This window comes from Temnothorax americanus, unplaced genomic scaffold (assembly GCF_048541705.1).
Source record: "Temnothorax americanus isolate GAGA-0224 unplaced genomic scaffold, ASM4854170v1 Scaffold258, whole genome shotgun sequence".
NCBI lineage: Eukaryota > Metazoa > Arthropoda > Insecta > Hymenoptera > Formicidae > Temnothorax > Temnothorax americanus.
This window is the reverse complement of record NW_027509399.1, coordinates 1-21,257: the sequence shown is the minus strand read 5'-3', so window position 1 is coordinate 21,257 and position 21,257 is coordinate 1. Positions and strand designations below refer to the sequence as shown.

Sequence of the window (21,257 nt, the reverse complement as noted above, 5' to 3'; positions counted from 1 at the left end):
TTTTGCGTCATCCATTCTCAGTTCAGTCCTCTAATGCAATCTCACGCGATGCAATGTTCACGTCTCGACACAGAATGTATCCTAGATCCGAAAGTTTCTCCGGAGTGTTATGCGCGGTTTTTCAGTCCTACTGTTAAGTCCAAAAATCAATATTTTTCTTTGATGCAAAGTTACATTGGTTTTTAACTCAAAGCCACGCTTTACAATGTACCACGCTTGTCACCACTCGTTTGGATTTCATATTCGTTGTATTTAGTTTTAATTGGAATAAATGGCTTAATTTTTGCAAAAGAGCTAAATTGTTATTGTATAATTTGTAACTGAAAAGTTATAAATTTTACAATACATATGTAAAGAACTGTGTAACAAATGCGCCGCTGTTATTGTCAAATATACATTTTTTGATCATATACTTATCCAAACCTTTTACAGAAGTAAAAGGTTTTGGTATATTGATCACCCTAAACCGGAGCTAACTCACCCAATAAATACCATTTATTGTGGATTGAGGATAAACTCCGGTGACTTTTCTGTACATTTGACAATAACAGTGGCGGATTTTAAAATAATTCACAGTTCTATCTTTTAATATAATTCATCGGCACGATAAATTATATTAAAAGCGTTTCTTAAATATATTATTAATGATATACACTTGAGTATATTATACACTTATATATCCTACGATCTGCTAAGATTAGAATTTTCGTGACTGACGGCGATACAGAGTCGTGCAAATAGAAGTGAGACGAATGTCTACTTCTCAAGAAAGGCCTTGGCTAAACTTATTGTAAGTACATATTACAATATTAATTATTATTAACATACAAGAAAAAATGTGTTAACAGATAATAATACATATTTGAACACAAATCTTTGTTACAGGTCATTAACAATAAGTGGGAGGAATCAGCGTTAACTCACATTTCTGTATTGAAGATGTAAACGGCGGAACGAACCAAGTTTCGTTTCTGTCTTAGCGGTGAAAGAAAGTGGGGCGATTACTCTCAAAGTAAAGCCTTGGCTTCAGCAAATGTAAGTTATTACGTGTAAAGTTATTACATTTATGTTTGAGAGTATATTTATTTATTTAGTGTTAAAAATTGATATTGTATATTTTTTTAGTTGACGACGCCATAAATGCGATAAATGAAAGTCAGGAGGCACAAACTCACACTGTAAATGTGATTGAAAAATGTGTGAACAACGCAAAGGTGTTTAATGTGAGTTTTATATCATTAATAATGTCGATACACAAACACGTGTAGACTCTTAAAGCCATTGTTCTAATTAAAACTGAATACAATTAATATTAAATTTAAACGAGTGGTGACAATCGTGGTACATTGCGAAGCGTGGCTTTGAGTTAAAAACCAATGTAACTTTGCATCAAAGAAAAATATTGATTTTTGGACTTAACAGTTGGACTGAAAAACCGCGCATAATACTCCGGAGAAACTTTCGGATCTAGGATACATTCTGTGTCGAGACGTGAACATTGCATCGCGTGAGATTGCATTAGAGGACTGAACTGAGAATGGATGACGCAAAACAGCGTCGTCTGGCCAAAACCTGAGAGATTCTCGAATACGTATTCTCCACGGTTTGTGAAGAGATTTCGCGTTCCGATTGTATAGATAGTTCTATTATTATTTCGCATCCCTTACCTACGAGTTACTTTGCCAGCGAAAAAGAGATCGACGCGTGAAATCTCGTTTTCCATTGCGTGAAACACTTTTATAAAAGACAATTTTTAAATGCATGCCTTATTGCAACTGTAAATACAGTAGTTTTTATTGTGTTTGTATGTTTCTTAAGTATTTTAAAATGTATTATACTTTTTATTTACGTATTGTGCTTTACGTTTTGTTTATCGCTTGCATGCAGTAGCTTTAAAAAATATGTATCTTTATTTCTTTTTTTTTTATTCCCTCAATCCTTTGGAAATGTAGAAAATTGTGAAATAGTTATATTTCGTAAGTAACTTATTTGACAATTTTTTTACATTTCCTCCCGATGGAAGAAACCACCACCTTCTCGCGGTTTCCATCGAGCAGTAATGTGGACTGGAATGATATTTTTGTTACAACATGTCAATAACAGATGTGGTATATATTTCAGACATTTGTTATTTACTTTTATGCACGTATAATAATGTCTTAATTAAAACAAGTGTTTTAATAATTGTTATGTAGTGACATTGACGAGTAAGAAAGTTTAATATTTTCTAGATTTATATATTTCTGTCCACGTTTCTGGCAAAGAGTGGATTTCCCGTTTGTTAAAGTACCTATCCTACTTATTAAACTGTGAGCTTTAAAATGCTTCTTTAAATTTCTCAATAGTGGGCTCCTTCTATTACAATGCGTTTAACTGTAGTACAATTTTCATATGAGGAAATTATTCCTTACTAGAATTTATTTGAATGGTATACAATTGAGGATATTGAAACAAAAAGAAGTTATAAATTATACAATACATATGTATATAACTTTCTTATTTAGTTCAATATCCTCTGAAACACGTATATGTATATATATACATATATATCACGTTATTGGACATATAAATAAATAATATATAAAAATACAGTATTAATATTTCTATAAATATATTTGATTACGGAAATATACTTTTATATACATTTTTACTACAATTTTTTTCATGTTTATTTAATAATTTTTACATTATTCATCTCTACATCATCTCTACACATCATCTCTACATTATTCCAAAAATCGCTCTTTAGTTATCGTGCACCGGCAACTCAGATTCACGCCGAGATACCGAGAAAGCATTTCCAGCGTAAAAACATTCGTCGATCGCGCGAGCTGTGTGAGAGCGACAAGGAGGGAGCGATATTCTCCCTCTCGCTCGGAACGGCCGAGCGCTGCCGACACACCGATAGACCGAGCGTCATTTGTGTGCGTTAGTGGAGGGAGAAATTCGCGTGCGTGCCGGGGCTCGAAATCGCAGACTCTGTAACTCAAAGTGTACTCGAGAAAATTAAAAAATACAAAATTTTTGATGTTTGTTAAAGGCTCAGAATAATAATATTAAAAATTTAATTTGGCAATAAGAGCCGAACTTGATGTACAGTCGAAAAAAATTTTTATTATACAAAGTATAGTCATATATTAGTCGCGAACGTTTCGACCCTTTTTGAAGTCATCCTCAACGCATTGTCTACATTTAAAATATACTTTGCGTTTAACACGGGTTTTAACAACGTTTGCTAAAGACATGCGATTACAACGAGACCACAGTATATACAGTAGCGCAACTCTCTGTCGGCGCCTTTGAAGTTAGTGTTGTCTAAAATGGAGTGCGCATGCGCGAAATAAGTAAGCGCCCACTAATACCAACTAAACGGCCACGTGCAGCAGACACAACTGTTGAGTGTCGTCTTATCGACACGCTACGCTGATTCGTTGGGTCTAAAAGTATAAGAGCCAATCATGTGCTATGCTACTGAGCGGTTTTGCTGAACGCGCCCAACGTCTTTCTCTGAACTTCTTTCTCAATTGCTCTTCCTTTCTCCGCTCTCACTCCACTTTTACATAAAATTAATCTGAATTTAATGAAAATAAATATTTATTTTGTATTAAAAATAAGAAAAAAATTCATAAAAAATTCATAGATGAGAAAAAATAAAATTATACAAATGTGATTGTGCAGATTGAATAATATAAATGTATTGAGGTAAATTACTAGAAAATATAATGTTATATAACATATATTGAACAACCGAAAAGCAAAATATAATATTTTATACATTATACTTATAAGAAAACAATTATAATTATAAAATATTTAATATAAAATAGTTTTATTACATTAAATGAAATAAATAAATGATTTTTAATTATGCATCCAAAATAAAAATGAGATATATATTCATGCTTAATTTAAAATGCGATAAATGAAATTTTAATTTTAATACAACGATATGTTAATATTACATTTTAAAATAATTTTAAGTATATCTCTATACAAAAAGAATATACCCGTAATAAATATAACTGCAATATATTAAAAGTACATGTTTTATTAATAAATATAATAAAGAAACTACATTTTTTATATAAAATAAAATTGTATCTTTATTACAATACATAAGAAATTACATATTATGTAGTACCAAATTGTAGTCTTTTTTCTTTTAATTTATTCACTGCTCCATGCTTCAGCTACTCGATCCACCTCAACACAGACCAGAGAAACAGAACAAAAAAATACATTAAATACACTTTATTGTACAATTCTTTCATTGATCTGTATCTCAGCTACTCGATCCACCTCGATACAACCCAAAAAAAGAAAAGGGCAATAAAAGTGCAAGCTACAATAATTACCGTACAATAATGTAGAACAGAAAATACTCAAAATATAAATAAGGAATCTATAAAATGTAATATTAATAAGCTCCATTTCTTCTCCAAGTTTTTCATTCGTATAACCTTTTGATTATTCATCCTTGAGGCATGTAAGAACTTAAAAAAAAAAAAAAAAAATTAATTAATTTAATGTATCACTAACAGTATTCATGCCTTTACAAATACACATGCACCATCGCACATACATATATATAAACATACATATATATATATTTATCACACACGAATATATGAATTTATGTAACATACACAATATAAAATTTAATAAGTAACGTAATGTATAAAAGTCTATTAATGCACACATATTAATACATATATAGTAACGCATAATTTCAACGCATAATTTCAACGCACAATATGAACGCATAATATCAAAACACAATATCAATATTAACGCAACTGAAAAAATTGCACATACATGTTGCCATTAATTAAAAGTAAAATGTAAAACGCAACAATACAATCAATACATTATTAAATACAATATAAGTTAGACAATATAATTTGAAAATAAACAAAATGCAATAAATGAACACACAATACTGGGCAAGTAATATATCACAATCCATTATAAGAATAAGAATCAATGAAACAGTAGCCTCAATAATTAAAATATGCCCGTAACGCATAACTCAACATGACAATTAAACATTATAAGAAGAAAATTTATAAATGGGAAACGTTTAAAAATTTCCTATTTTTTGTGGTAACCCGTTTGCACGATTTATTATGCAGCGATAATGTGTAATATATACGCATACGAAGATATAATTTTATCAAAAATGAAGTAGGGAAATTTGGACATGGCGGTTCAAAAAATATATTTTGTGTTAATTGGAATAAATAATTGCCAATATTTTTTTTGGAAACAATTCTTCTCAAAATTTTTTACAAATACTTCTTCTAATTTATGAATATAATAACAAAAGTCATTACTTGGTATGTTTAATTTCCCAAACAAATTTCTTTCTTCGTTTTCATAGGCTCGAAAAGAACAATATAATGTTGTATTATCTAAGACAGCCATATTATCATTCATATATTTTGTACATATATCACAAGAATGTATTGCTGTACATCTTTTAATTAAAAATCCGCAAACATATTTAAATGCGTTTTCTTCTGGCAGATCCATTGAACGATATTCATGAGTCGGAATATTTAAAATGTTATGCGCCGATGATGAAGCAGTAAATTCCGAAACAGTGGACTCTTTGTTATTATCTAACGTTCCAATAAGATTTAACATGTCATCATTATCAGAAGCACAATTTTGCGTATCCGAATGTTTTAATAATGTTGTACTAAAAAGTTTTTTAAAGGCGCGCTTAAATTGTATAGGTGTCGGATTAAGACAATTACCGCCTTGTTTCCGAACGGAACCAAAAAAATTTTCGACACAATCTTGATTCAATCTACGTGTTCGGAGATATGGAAAATTATGATTTTTTAATGTTTCCCAAAGCTGAATTTATTGTTATCTGCCAGCATTCAAAGCATTTAACTTTTACATATTTACCATTATTATTATTAATAACTACTTTAATACTTTTTATAAGATCTGACATTTCTTGCAAAAACTGCATTTGTTTTTCACTTCCGGTAAAAACTTTTCCATGTTCTTTAGGATTATTTACGGCGGACGAATTTAACATATCGAACAACTTATCAAAACGATCAATTAAATCTATAGTTCCAACGACTTCAGTCGGAAGATGACCGACAGACATCTGTGTACACATTCCTGCACATACATGGTTACTAAGTACTTGTACGGCATATTTAACTTTCATTCTTATAAAGTTATTTGGGTCCATATGAATTTTTGATAATTTAGGAGCTGCTCTTATCCATTGTTTGACGTCTTGCATATAAAACTGTCTAATATGATCCCACGAAGCTACTTTATTATTAAATTCAAAATTATGTTTTAACAAATTATTTCGGGTTGCTTTTATTAAATGTGGAGTGTCAAAAATGTAAACTAAATTTTCTCCGTTAACTGAAAAAGTTGAATTTTGTGTAGATATTCCTAAATCACGGGACAGTTGTATAAAATTAGAACCCATGTCCGTAACCAATGCATGCACCATAGCACCTGTATTTCTTAATTTAATTATTGTATTAAATATCAGATTTTTTAAAAAGTTCATATGGCATGTAGTTTCTACAAAACAAAAAACAATAGGCACCTTCCAATTACCTGCAATACTACGTGCCATAATAACTAAAGCGCTTCTTGCAGGTTTAGATGATTTTTTATCACCAATGTCTTCGAAACCAATTATTTCATATCCCGTGATATATTATAAAATAAATAAGCTTTTAAACTCATTTCGTCGGCACATATTATGCAATGACGTTCTACAAGAGGCAACGTATTCAATTTTAATTTAAGTGCTTCAAAAATTTTATCATTTATACCAGGCTCAATATTCCATTTTTGCGTAAATAATTGTAGAGAACGTACAGAAGGCAATGCAATTGAATCTTTCAATTCCCGGTACATTCGTGGACTTAAAAAAAATAATGATAAAGCAAATTTCTTAAATTCGAGATCATATCTTCTGCCACGTTTACATTGTAATTGTGCGTCGACTTGTGCCGCTAATAATCTATTAAATTTTTCCGGTAATAACTTACGGCCTAATTTTATTAGTTGATCGAATTTGTTTTCTTCTTCAACTTTTGTAGCTTTTTTCTTGTTTTCCATACGAAGCCGTCGGATTGTTTCACGCATTACTTTATTTTGCGCCTTTAATTTTTGGAACTTCTCTCGCAATTTCCTTTTTCTCGGGCTATCATCAGACGATTTAGTCGTAACTGCAGGCTTCTTGATAGTAGATGTGCTCCTATAATATATTCCAAACGTTAGATCATAGCACAAAGATTATTTTTAAATATGATATATGTAATTGTGTAACTATTTTGCTGTAAGAGACAAAAACATCAAAATAATATTAAATAAAATCTAAAGTTAAAAAAAATTTAAATATAAAGTGTTAATAAATAAATTACATATATCCTGACAATTATATTTTATAAGAAAACTTTTATTACATAACAAATAAAGAAAATAAAAATACATGTTTAATTGTAAATTAGTAAAGAAAAACTTACGGTTGAGTTATTTCTACGTCACTGACAATAATTGGGACGATTGTTTGTGAAGTTTCTGCTTTGCTGAAAATATACAATTTTTTTTTCTTTTAGCCATTATTGTTAATAAACGTAAACAAGTCTCTTATTAATATAAATTACCTATTATCTTCTTGCACTTGCATTTCTGCAACAGTTGCCTCAGCACATGTATTTCTGCAACAAAAAATATGTATCATATAATATTTATTATAAAATATAATATTATAACAAATAGAACATTTATATTTAGCATACCTATCTACTTTCTCTTTAACCACGTTTTCCTCATTTTGTTGTGTTGTTTGTTCGGGTGCTGTGTTGTCCCTAAAAGATTTTAATTATTTTGTTTTTATATGTTACTTTCACATAATACATAAAAAATAATGTAAATATTGTTAGATATTGTTGCTATTATTATTTTTTATATACCTTATACCAGTATTATTCAATTTTATACTTTTTTATGAAACAAAACTAATTTAATTAAATTAAAATATGTAAAATTAATAATTATTTGTTATTAAAAACTCACTGTTGTTGAAAACCTGGTCCAAAAAATATAGTGGGTACAGCATCTGGGTGAAGACAAGCCCTAACTTTATTAATTTTGTACCATTTGTTTTCAAAATGCAAATGGCACAAACGACAATTCTGGTGGGCATATTCTGGACCTTTAGGTTCTAGATCCAGCCTTCTACATGCTCGTACCCATTGCAGCCATCTGTAAATGTTGTACCATTTTACCAATGACAAAGTAATGCACACATTACAATTAAAAAAAATGGGTGCAAATTACAAACTTGCACATTGCTTCCTCATTATTACAGGAAGCTTATTTCATTTAATGTATAAATTTAATGTATATGAGGAAACTTTTATTTTATTTAATATATAATTATTAGTATTTATTTTTTTGGCTTCCTCATAGAAGAAGCTTTGTGAGCAAAGGGTTCTACTTGCACACTTAAAAACTATAAAGAAGCCCGATATCTCAATATTTGCGGAAGTTAGAGCAAATTTACCGAAATTTCTATAACTCCAGAACTAATCAACCAAATCTTAACAAATTATATATGAAATAGGGGTAGAAAAGACTGAAAAATATAATAAAATTAGAAATAGATCGATATCTCCAAATTTGCGGAAATTAAAGCATAAACAAACATTTCTGCAAATTCAAAATTTTATTAAAAAAGAACCCCTTGATTATTAGCAATTTTTATTAATTCTATTATATTTTTCAGTTTTTTCTACCCCTATTTCATATATAATTCGTTACGATTTGGTTGATTAGTTCTGGAGTTAAAGAAATTTCGGTAAATTTGGCACGTACACACATACATACACACACACACACACACACATACATACATACAGACATTGTTTAAAACTGCAATTTTTCGACGTTTTAGAACATTCTGAACGCATTCAGAAAAACAAAAAAAATTTATTTTACGAAAACAAAGCTTCCTCTATGTGAGGAAGCAATATAATTTATATAAAAAATAATAATATTATATAAAGCAATGTGTTATACCTGTCTTGTTCCTTTGGAAATTTAAAAAAATGTCGTTGCACATCAATAAACTTATTAACGCACTCTGGTACTGCACAGCTTGGCTTTCTTATCTCATTCATTTTTAATTATTATATGCAGCAACACCTGAAACAAAGCTAAGATCAAAGTGCTTCCAAGAGAATTGAAAACTTATATAATATTTATATAAGTTAACTATTCTCTTAGAAAAAAATTTCTCTTTTATGTTTCCTTCGCTTTTATCACTTTTATCATTTATTTCACTTTTATCACTTTCTTCACTTTTCTTTACTTCATTCTTTCACTGTCTTTATACTTTGTAAACTCTTTTCACTTTAATCACATAAACGTATTCAGAGTCTGTCAAACACTTCTAACAGCTCTCAATAGCATTCAGTGACTAATTGAGCTAATTCCCTCCAAATTTCTGTTCCAATACAGATAGGCATTTATTTAACTGACCATTTAAATTCAAAGAGGGAGCGAAGCAGAACGGAGAAAGGAAGAGCAATTGAGAAAGAAGTTCAGAGAACGACGTTCAGATGGGGTTAGTGGGCGCTTACTTATTTCGCGCATGCGCACTCCATTTTAAACAACAAGAAATCAGGAGAGTTGCGCTACTGTATATACTGTGACGAGACCCTCCTTATTCGACATTCATGTCCGACGTTAATTCCATGAGGGCAGATGTACACTTTAGCGGATGTTAGCGGTCAGATTTGTTCTTGAGTCGACCTTTTTTATGTTTAATAGGGTAATCTATCGGCAAACTTTTGGCTCACCTATGGGTTCGCCTTTGTCTCCCATAGTAGCGGATATCACTATGAGTAGGTAAGCTAGGCCGGTTCCGATCCGGGGATCTGAGGGGGGGTGAGGGGCGGGGGGAACCGCGGGGAGGGGAGGAAGGGAACCGCGTTTTTTAGGCGTCGCGGGGGGAGGGGAAGGGGGAAACCGCAATTTTCGGGCGTTACGGGGGGTGGGGCAGAGGGGAACCGCGTTTTTCAGGCGCCGCGGGGATAGGGGGAGGAGGAAACCGCGTTTTTTGGGTGTTACGGGGAAGGGGCAGAGAGGAACCGCGTTTTTTGGGCGCCGCGTTTTCCAGCGCCGCAGGGCGACTGCGTTTTCCGGCGCCGCGGGGCGACCGCGTTTTCGCCGCGGAGCGGGGCGAGGGAGTCCGCGTTTCGCCGCGCCGCGGAGTCCGCGTGACGTCACACGGCACGCTCCCGCTCGCGTTATCTCTCCATCGTAGATGTTTCTCCCCCGTCCCCCAGTTGCGCGCGTCTTCTCGTTCGCGCGGTCTCTCTCTCCCCCGTTCGCGTTCTCGTTCAGAAATTATGCAAAAACTACAAATAGAAAAATTGCTTACCACCGCTTGATTTTAACCTGAAACCCCCGGCTCTTGAGTCACCTTCCGCACTGTGTGTGTGACACAACATTGATTGTTTTTTTATTGTTACATTTATTGTTACACTTATTGTTAATCTCTTAGCAGTATAGGTTTCTTAATTTTAGATAATATACACTTAAAATATTTCTCCAGACACTTCCATTTCTTCAGGCACATATATTTCCATCTTGATAAAAAAAGAACGTTTCTCTTACGAGGATGAACCAATTTATTTGGAGATCGAGAAAATCTTGATGCGATCGGAGATCGGCGATTCCGATCTCGCGACGGAATAGATATCGCACTACGTCGACTCTCCTCTTATACAATCTGCTACAGTTTCTCATCTGCGGTTCGCTAATTTTCACAATCTTGAATTTAGAATTACGTTTCGGTTTGCAAAATTTTGCGTACTCGCTCATATTGGCGGGCTTTGATATACAGCTCTTAAGATGGCGAACCAATTGTTGTATAAACCGCACGATCAAGCACACTAACCGACTTTCACTTCTAGTCCTCGACTACTGAGCGTACCTTCAAATTCATCCTTCTACATCACACTATTGTCACATCGTTTGTTTATCATATCTAATTTCATCTCAGCATCCATACAATTGTACCTTCCGAGAAATCTGCGATGTGCAGTTTTGCACATGTGCGATGAAGTCACCGCGAGATATATTCTCGAAAACGATATCGCGCCATTGACTTTCAGTGATTTGATCTGTAAAACAGCTATTGAACCGCGATCAAACAGCTATCAAACAGGTATTGAACCGCTATGAAACAGCTATCAAACAATTCTTGAACAGCTATCAAACAACTAAAACAACTAAAAACAGTTAAAAAACAGCTAAAAACAGCTTTTAAACAGCTAAAAACAGCTATCAAACAGCTCTTGAACAGTTATCAAACAACTAAAAACATTTTAAAAAACAGCTAAAACCACCCTAAAAAATAGGAAAGTATGCAAACAACATCTAAAATCTTAGCAGTTTCTATCAAATTCGATGCAACTTTGAAACAAAATGGTTTATAACATCCAATTAAATAGTTTTCAGACGTTATCCCCCATTATAATCAAAATCAACCCTTCAAAACCATCCCTGAATTATCATTTCGACAAATTGACAATTATTTTAAAACAAATAGAGTAATAATAATAAAAATTATTATTATTATGTTAATAATAATTGTCAAGTTGTCGAAATAATGATTAGGGAAGATTAAGAATTATTTAAAAAATTAAAATTAAAATTTTTTTATTGAGTCTACAGACCACAGTATACCCCCAGATTGTATTTCGAGCAATTTCACACGCATATTTTGTTGATTCTGTATGGTGATTTAATGACATCAACTAAAATTAGAACGACCCTCGGCTTCAGCTTTACCCGATGTACACCACGTGGAGGTAGCCGATTGGATTTTGTACATCATGTGGCCCTGAAAAGGGCCGATTGGATTTTGTAGATCATATGGCCCTCAAAAGGGCCGTTTGCATTGGGCTTTATGTGCGTGCGTGCGTGCGTGCGTGCGTGCGTGCGTGCGTGCGTGCGTGCGTGCGTGCGTGCGTGCGTGCGTGCGTGCGTGCGTGCGTGCGTGCGTGCGTGCGTGCGTGCGTGCGTGCGTGCGTGCGTGCGTGCACATGTTTGCAAGTTTCAGTGTTGTCTATCTTCTTTAGCTATTTCCATATGGCCACCATTCGACTCCATGTTCAGCATTAGAATATCTCTTGATGATGACTTGTTTATTTGGTTTGTCTGAAAGAACGATAATCCCATGGTTCTTATTTATTTCTGGAACAGCTGGAGCATTTTCAAACCTCTTATTAATTTTTCTTCTTATTTTCTCATGATCATTCTTGCTAAAGTAAAAAATGTTTATTGTTTGAAAATGATCTTTCGCCCAAGCGAAAAGAGATTCTGATGTTAACATTTCACTTCCTGGTTTTGCAAGGAGACTTGTTCTAAAAGATTACCTTTTAAAAGTTGCACCAATGCCATCATAAGCACTTTTTCCATAAGCAGTTGCACTGTAATGCCATTCTGCTTCTATGCCAAAGTCTTCTTTATGATGGATTAAATTAGCAATTTGGTATCTATTTTTAAAATGTTGTTTGGCACCGTCTGTTATGTAAATAATTTTATTTACATCCTTCACTACCTTCTTAATTTCTGGGATTAATAACCTTTGTACAGTGTACACAGCTGCGGTATCATGTTTTGGACTTGGTGACAAAAACACATTACTCTTGTGCATTAATTGGTCGTTTTCCTTCTAATAATATATAACACTGAATACCGTGCATTGATTATTATTGAAATGGAATGCTTGGGAAGCGTCTTAACAAACATAGGAATAATTTTCGGAAAAGTCAAACATCACAATTATTTCATCCTTGCGACGATTCAGCTTCCTTTCTGCAATAAAATTTGACTGTTCTTTTGCAATAAATGAATGACTTTTGAGAATTTCTAATTTAGTGCATAGCATGTTCATATAATCGTCGGTTTTCAATGTTTGCGTCAACAGGGTTGATCGATCAGTTCCAGCCCATATAGAACATTGTACCTCTAAAATCTGCGACGCTTGTAGGATTGAACTTACCTTTTCGGAAAATTCGGCAGTGCCTGGACATTTGTTACAATTATCAAGCCAGCAATCGGGACTAGGCTGTTGACAAATTATTTTACTCAAACAATCTTTATAATTGTTAATAAGCATTTCTGTGTTCTTTGTAAGTACTTCTACGTCAATAGCATTTAGCATCAGTTTCACGTTCTGGTGAATAATACAGACACATACAAAGTGTGTACCAGCAGCACCAGCAAGGATACAATTTTTCGGTTTTAATTTAGCAAATTCACTAAAACTAATTTTATAATCTGCATACGAATCCTTAAACAAAGCGTACAGTTCTGTCAAACTTAATAATAGGAGTCGTTTCTGAACTAGCGTTAGCTTTCCATCTTTCTTCACAGATACATCCAGCCGCCAAGTACCGATATTGCATAACTTGCCTGCATATAATGTGCGAAATTCAAGGAGTTCCAGGAACGCGACAGTGGGTGAGCGTTGACTCGAATCCTCAATTTGACGGTGAACGTCAACAAGTACAATCCTTTGCGCGCGGGGTGTCACTTGGAATTGCCTAAAGACATTAAAGTGAAGAACGCGGTGATCAATGTGCTGTCTATGGACAATGCATGTTTTGCATGGTCAGTGGTCGCCGCCTTACATCCAGCCGAAAGACATTCAGAACGAGAATCATCATACCCGCATTATTCAAGGGTACTGGATTTACGAAACATTGAGTTCCCAATGACGTTGAGTCAAATTAAACAGTTTGAACGACTCAACAAACGTTCTTCCAATACGGCTTACCGACCGCACGAGTGTTAAAAAATATGTGAATCTGCTGTACGTGCAGGATCCGCGAGACAACAATGTTGGACATTTCACGTGGATTAAAAATCTATCCCGTCTCGTGAGCTCACAATTGAGCAAGCATCATGGTCAGAAGTACATTTGTGATCGGTAAGTACTTATACTTTTTAATAATATATATATCATTTTTATATTTTGTGTATAAAAAATTTATATTTATGATTCTTTTTTTGCAGATGTCTTTACTACTTTAGTTCGAGCGACAAGTTGCAGTCTTACACTGTGGATTGCCGAAAGGTAAACGACTGCGCTATCAAACTACCGAGTGAGGACAACAAGTGGCTGTGCTTGAAGAACCACAGCAGGAAAGAGCGACTTCCCTTTGTGGTATACGCTGATCTGGAGTGTGTGCTGCAGAAGACACAACCGGAGACGGAACACGCGTCACACGCCTATCAACATCATCGAGTATGTAGTATAGCATACTACGTACAGTGCTCGTACGATGAAACGTTATCAGCGTATCGATTTCGTCGCGATAATGACTGCGTCGCGTGGTTCGTCGAGGAACTCAAAGGATTGGCGCATCGCTTAAAGAACATATTTTCCGACATTGTATGCATGGTAGACCTAACGCGAGACGAGTGGGAGACATTTCACAGCGCGGCGCAATGTCACATATGTGAAAAAACGTTCGCGCCAAATGATAATCGTGTACGCGATCATTGCCACCTAACTGGGCGTTACAGAGGTCCAGCACACTCGACGTGCAATCTGAATTATAAGGATTCTCACTTTATCCCAGTAATATTCCACAATTTGTCAGGCTATGACGCGCATTTCATTATCAAGGAGATAGCTGCCGCGTTCGAAGGCAAGATTGATGTACTGCCTATAACAAAGGAAAAGTACATCTTATTTACTAAGCACGTGAAAGACACCACGGAAAGATCAGATTCGCGAAACGATATAAAATTAAAATTCATCGACTCGTACAAATTTCTGAGCGCGAGTCTCGCAAAATTGGCATCCTTCCTAGATAATGATAAATTAAAAATTATACGTTCAAAATTTTCCGCGTTATCCGACGACGATTTCAAATTATTGACGCGAAAAGGTGTTTTTCCATACGAATACGTGGACAGCGTCGAAAAGCTGGAGGATACGTGTTTACCACCGCGCGATTCATTTTACAGTTCCTTGACCGGTGACACCGTATCCGAGAGCGATTACGCGCACGCCGCGAACGTATGGCAGCGATTTTCAAACCCTGGGCGAATACAGTGATCTATACCTGAAAATGTCACCGATGTCTTGCTGTTGGCCGACGTGTTTGAAAATTTCCGCGACAGCTGCGTCGTGAGTTACGGGCTTGATCCCGCGTACTACTACACTTTACCAGGCTTTACGTGGGACGCCATGTTGAAACATACGTGTGTCAATTTCGAACTGCTGACCGACATTGACATGGTTATGTTTATCGAACGTGGTATTCGTGGTGGTCTGAGTCAATGTTCCGGCAGATACGCGCAGGCCAACAACAAGTACATGCAGTCGTACGATTCATCAAAACCGTCGTCGTACCTAATGTACTTCGATGTCAACAACTTGTACGGCTGGGCAATGTGTAAACCACTGCCCTACGCGAAGTTTCGATGGGTCGAAGACGTTTCAAATTTTGACTTTAGCGCGATCGCTTTGGATTCGCCTACGGGCTATATTCTCGAAGTCGATCTCGAGTATCCGCAGGATAAACACGACGCGCGATTAACCGCCTGGCAAACGACAGGACAAACTTCTCGCCACGCTGCACGATAAGAAGCGTTATGTTATTCATTATCGCAATCTGCAGCAGTGCACGGGCCATGGCCTTCACGTCACTAAAATACATCGCGTATTGCAATTCGCTCAATCTGAGTGGCTCAGCGCTTACATCGAACTCAATACAAAATTTAGAACATTGGCAAAAAATGAGTTCGAAAAAAATTTATATAAATTAATGAATAACGCAGTTTTCGGGAAAACGATGGAAAATGTTCGCAACCACGTCGATGTAAAATTATTGACAAAGTGGGACGGACGATACGACGCGGAGGCAATGATCGCGCGACCAAAGTTCTACAGCAGGAGCGTGTTTTCGGAAAATCTGATAGCTGTCAAACTGCGAAAACTCGAGGTGAAATTTGACAAACCGATCTACGTCGGCATGTGCATCCTCGACTTGTCGAAGGTGTGCCTATACGAATTTCACCACGAGTTCATGTCTCCCCTGTACCGCGACTCGTGTAGAATTATGTATACCGACACGGACAGTTTGATTTATCATATCAAGTGCGACGTTGCGTATAAGAACATGAAACATGATATAGTCAGGTTCGACACGAGTGACTACGCGGTAGATAACGCTTACAGTATGCCTCTCGTCAATAAAAAAGTGCCGGGCCTGATGAAGGATGAAAACAACATGGCCATTATGACCGAATTCGTTGGACTTAGGGAAAAAATGTACGCCTTGCGAGTCGATGGCAAAAAAGACTGTAAAAAGGCGAAAGGTATTAAAAGCTACGTCATCGCGCGTACCATCGCGTTCGACGACTACACGCGGTGTCTGAACGATGAGATCGAAATGATTCGACCGCAGTCGTGCATACGATCGAAAATGCACGAAGTGTACACTATTTGCGAGACGAAAATCGCTCTGAGTCCGTACGACGATAAGCGATATATCGTGCCGGATTCGACCAATACGTTGCCGTGGGGACATTATCGCATACCTTTATCATAGTAGTTATCATAATAAGGAACAGTGAAGATTCATGTATGTATGTAATATAATGTATGTATGCATGTATGTATGTAATGTATGCAATACATATAATAAAATGTATGTACGTATGTACATATGAATGTATGTACATATAAATATATATGTATGTAATGTATGTATGAATGTATGTATATATGTACGTATATGTATAATGGAAGGAATATTAATCAACCATACTTTTATATTTTATATTATAAACATTTATTCAATAAAAAAGTTTTTATACAATATTTCCATTTATTACTTCCCTAAACATTTTGTTCCTAAAGTACGGCATGTCGTTCTGAGTAAACGTAATTTTTTTATTTGCACAGACATACTCGGCGAACATGCAAGAAAATACACCACAATCGCTGCCGTTCGTCTGTTGCGGAATGTTCATGGCGGAATAAAATTCCCAATCACTCATATCATAAGATTGTTTCTTTTTATCAAGACTTTCATCTTGTAAATATAGTTTTAGCGTAACCAGACATTGCGAATTATTACCGCCCATACTGTCGTAATAAATAATCGTTTTATCGCGGAAATCTACTATTGACATACACTAGTGAACGTTCAGATGTATAGGGATAATAATAAGATCCTGCGCAAATATGTCCACCTTCCTGGTCCATCGCTTCAGATACGAGTGACCGCTCGACAGAAGTTTCGGGTAAAAGAACGTGTTCATCGCGTGAACTTTCGGATACTTGTTCGAAGATGTACCTCTGGCGATCAGCAAATTCATATAAAAATTAATAACTTTGTCGTTGAGCCAATTTAAGCCGACCATCGTGTGAAGATCCTTTTGCGTGAGCTTCAGCCCGAAACCTTCCACAACCACCGCCATGCTGTGGAAATCCTTGGCAAAAAAAAAAGTATGGTGTTATAAAATTATGGTGTCACAAAAAGTATGTCACACATCACATTTAAATAATTTCAAATAATAATAATTTGCACATTTACCAGATGAATTGCTGCACAGATGAATCGCTGCACATAGATTGTTAACTGTTTCGATCCCTCCACACAGATTTTAACTGTTTCGATCGCTGCACACAGATTTTAAATGTCTCAATCAATGCACAGATGTATCACCGAGGTGTTTAAGCTCTCAAATCATACTACTGTGGCTTGATGCATCCCTCATTATATACCCTTTGCTTTCTCTCTCGCTCCAACTGAATCTTGATCATTATTTTTTTATCTGTTTTGCATTTCTTCCTTTGTCTCACGTACTGCGTCGTAAAAAAATAGTATGAAATAGATACGTCTACGCAATAACACCCCCCTTCTTCAAGAAAAAAAATGTGTTTATGGCACCACGATGAACACGAAACTCACAATAGTAGATAACGTATTATATTAGAAAGGATATTAATAAAGATATCGTATATATTTCAAACACTTTATATGTTGCATACGTCTTACATATTTTTATACATTGGATATTTTGTATTTAATATTTTTTTACATAATTTATTTTTTCATATGTTTTAAAAATACAATCTACACGAATTGAATAACATTGTTCTTGTGTATCCAAGAGTTGTGCAATCCATCGAATCCCAGCCATTTCACGTAAACCTCGTCGCCCCTTCTGCGCAGTACTTTCTCCACGAGATACACGTCAGGATAAGTCGCGCGATGCAACTCGTACTCGTAGAACGCTCCAGCGTCGGATTTTCCACGATAGTCCTCGAGTAGATTACGAGATTGGTACGCTGCACTTTAACGATCTTAAACACCTCGGTGGTCCAATTCGGCGTGTAACCCTTCTCGAAAATTGTCTTGTATTTGCTGACGCGTACCGAGTCGCCCGCTTTGAACTTTGCCGGGCCCGCGATCTTTATCGCGCTGTACACCGTAGCCAAGAGTCTTTCGGCGATCGCGGGGGTAACGTCGACGGGTCGCATGCCGATCGTTCGATGCTTGCTCGCGTTGTAATCCGACACGAGTCGCGGCAAGGCGTCGACCCACTTGTAATTTCCATTGAGCGTAAACATCTTCCACATATTGTTTTTTAACGTGCGATTGAATCGCTCGACAACCAATGCCTTCATCACCGAATACGTGGAATAATGATTGATGTCGTGTTTTCTCACGAGACGTTGCACGTCGGTGTTGTAAAATTCCTTCCCCATGTCGGTTTGTAGATTACTAGGGCACTTCTCGCTATCTCGAATTATCTCAGCGATAGCGTTAGCTGTCTCGCTGCCACCTTTACTTTTGAGCGGCACGGCCCACGCATACTTGCTCAACACATCGATGACGGTAAGTATGTAGTGGTAGCCTCCGTTGAAACGTGGAGTACGGGCGCATCTCAACGATATTGAACGATATCAGCTTGCCACAGATCGTCGTACCCTCGCACTATGACGTGTCTGCGGGGAAAATTTCTTCTCGCCGATGCGTGCAATTCGTCCACCAACCGTCGCTTTTCGATATTTTTATCCACATCGGTCGATTTTAATGGTCTCATGTTTCGTTGTCGCCGTTTCTGCTTCTAGTGCATCGTTCGTAGCAGTTTCTGAACAGTTCGTAACCGCTTCTGAACCATTCGTGAATCGTTCGACAGCCGGTCGACAATCGTTGCTGAATCGTTCGTTGTCGTTCGTCGTCGTTAGTTAACTGCTTCTTACCACTCATCATCGTCGTCGTCGACGTTCTTAAGCCGTTTGTAGCCTTTCCTGTCTCCGCGTAGTTCGCAGCTGTTTCTAAACCACTCGTAATTGTTTCTGAGCTGTTTTTGAACCGTTCGACAACCGTCCGACAACCGTTCTTGAACCGTTAGACAGTCGTCTGACAACCGTTCTCGAGTCGTTCGTTGCTGTTCGTCGCCGTCGTTAATTAACCGTTGCCTCTCTTCACTCGTCGCCTTTCGATAGTCGTTTCTGCTAAACCGTTTGTCCATTGTTGTTGTCGCGTCTGATTCAACAATATTCGCACGTCGAAGCTTGTTCACCGCAGCCTGTAACGCTCGCACGTCCTTCTCGAACGCGGTAAGCTTCTTGTCTGACTCTTTCCGTTGATCTGTCAAACTTTTAACGCACTGATCCACGTATAGTTTGTTAACCGCGTCACCGTCAGTCTCAGGTTGCGCTACGCGACGAATCTTGCACGACCTTGCGTCAAAATCCGTGGCGGTGCGACACAGAGCGTTGTCGCGCACTAAATTTCTCACTAATCCGCTCCACCGATGATGATAGGAAATGGCATTCGTCGCGTCTTCGCGCTGCTCGAACAATCCAAATTTATTGATCGGCATTTCGACATCGATTGAACGGATCGCTGTCGCGCCGTTTAATTTATAATAAGCCCAGCCTCGCAAAGTTCCTCGATGATCGACGTGATCTCGTTGTCGTGGGCATTGTTGCCAGCTTGACGCAAAGCGTCAAGCAATCGCAGACGATCCACCAGCTCGTTGGGGTCATCCCAATGCACGTAGTCGATCTTATTGTCGGTTAGCGTCATAGCGCGAGGCGCGAATAATCCCTTTCCGGATTTTTTCTTCTTGGATTCGGCAGACATCAACGGTGAGATTACAAATCGATACTTGAATCCCACATTGCCCTTTAGTCGCCCGAGAGGATCATGTTTTAATTTATGAGCACTCGTTGTCAACAGTATGAGTAGCTAAAGAATATATACTTCTGGCTTCAGGTACAAATCCGGGGGTCGGGGGGGGGGGCGCGTTCCCCGCGGGGGGAACGCCATAAGAGATGGGCGAGGGGGGTCCGGGAGGAGCAGCTGGTGGGGGGGGACGAGAAGTGGGGGAAATTTACTTCTGTACTCAGGTACTCTGGAGGGGGTCGGGGGAAGGGGGGTACCGCGTTACCGACGGTGCGCAAGGAGGGAGCGTCGTCGATCGCGGCGAGGCGCGTACTGTCGCGTCGCCCGCTTTTCTCTGTCCTAACGGGCCGGACGTGGTTTTCCGGCCCCCCCGGTTTCCCAAACGGCGAAAATCGCGAATCGTCCTCCCGCGAGGGGGAGCGTCGATCGCGCGCTTCTTCATCTCAACGGGCCGGACGCGGTTTTCCGACCAGCTTCGTTGTATCGAGAGAGACTGAGAGAGACGATACCGCTCTCTTCGTTCACCCGAATCGTACGTTTCGCGAATAATTTTTTTGTCGCGCGTCCGAACTCGTTCAAGATCGCTCTCGTCACATCCTCCTTTTGTTTTTCTCGAACGATCGTCGTTTTCTTTCCCGGGGGAAAGAGCATATCCGGCGTGGAAAACCAACATTGAGATAACGAACGCGTATAAAAGCTCGCGACGGCGCGGCAAACGGTGACGCGGATTGACAAATGTATCGTGATAGAGTGGTGCGAACTGATCGGAACGGGAATAAGTTGTTTTTTTAATGCGGCATGAGCGACGAGTACGTAGAACTTTGCAAACCGGTGTTTAATTCTAAAATTAGAAAACCGATTGTAAAAATAAGCGAACCGCTCGTGAGGAACTGGAGGTTTTTCTATTGCCAAATATATTTGAAAAGAATAGAGGACGGTATTTATAAGTCTAATTGATTTAGACCCGACAGCGGTGATAATGTAGCAATAGCAATGTGTGTACTCGCGAATGAACGATCACCG

General features: G+C 37.3%; 1 protein-coding gene and 1 pseudogene across 2 annotated transcripts; one reads left to right on the top strand and one right to left on the bottom strand.

Moving 5' to 3' along the window:
• Positions 1-4,028: 4,028 nt before the first annotated feature.
• Positions 4,029-9,919, bottom strand: LOC143899133 (uncharacterized; annotated as a pseudogene). Its single transcript, XR_013257398.1, has 6 exons — positions 9,076-9,919; positions 8,071-8,259; positions 7,794-7,862; positions 7,659-7,712; positions 7,518-7,580; positions 4,029-7,249 (listed from the first exon to the last, which is right to left on the bottom strand). The product of XR_013257398.1 is annotated as an uncharacterized LOC143899133 (transcript).
• A 3,748-nt stretch (positions 9,920-13,667) lies between these two features.
• On the top strand, positions 13,668-15,162 carry LOC143899134 (uncharacterized). Its single transcript, XM_077409134.1, has 3 exons — positions 13,668-13,683; positions 13,798-14,002; positions 14,089-15,162. Exons 1-3 carry the CDS (start codon positions 13,668-13,670, stop codon positions 15,137-15,139), a joined length of 1,272 nt encoding a protein of 423 aa, XP_077265260.1. The 3' UTR covers positions 15,140-15,162.
• The last annotated feature ends 6,095 nt before the right edge of the window (positions 15,163-21,257 follow it).

Coding starts and splice junctions, on each gene's coding strand:
- LOC143899134 (XM_077409134.1), top strand. Junction 14,003..14,088: donor CAGAAGTACATTTGTGATCG/GTAAGTACTTAT, acceptor CTTTTTTTGCAG/ATGTCTTTACTACTTTAGTT.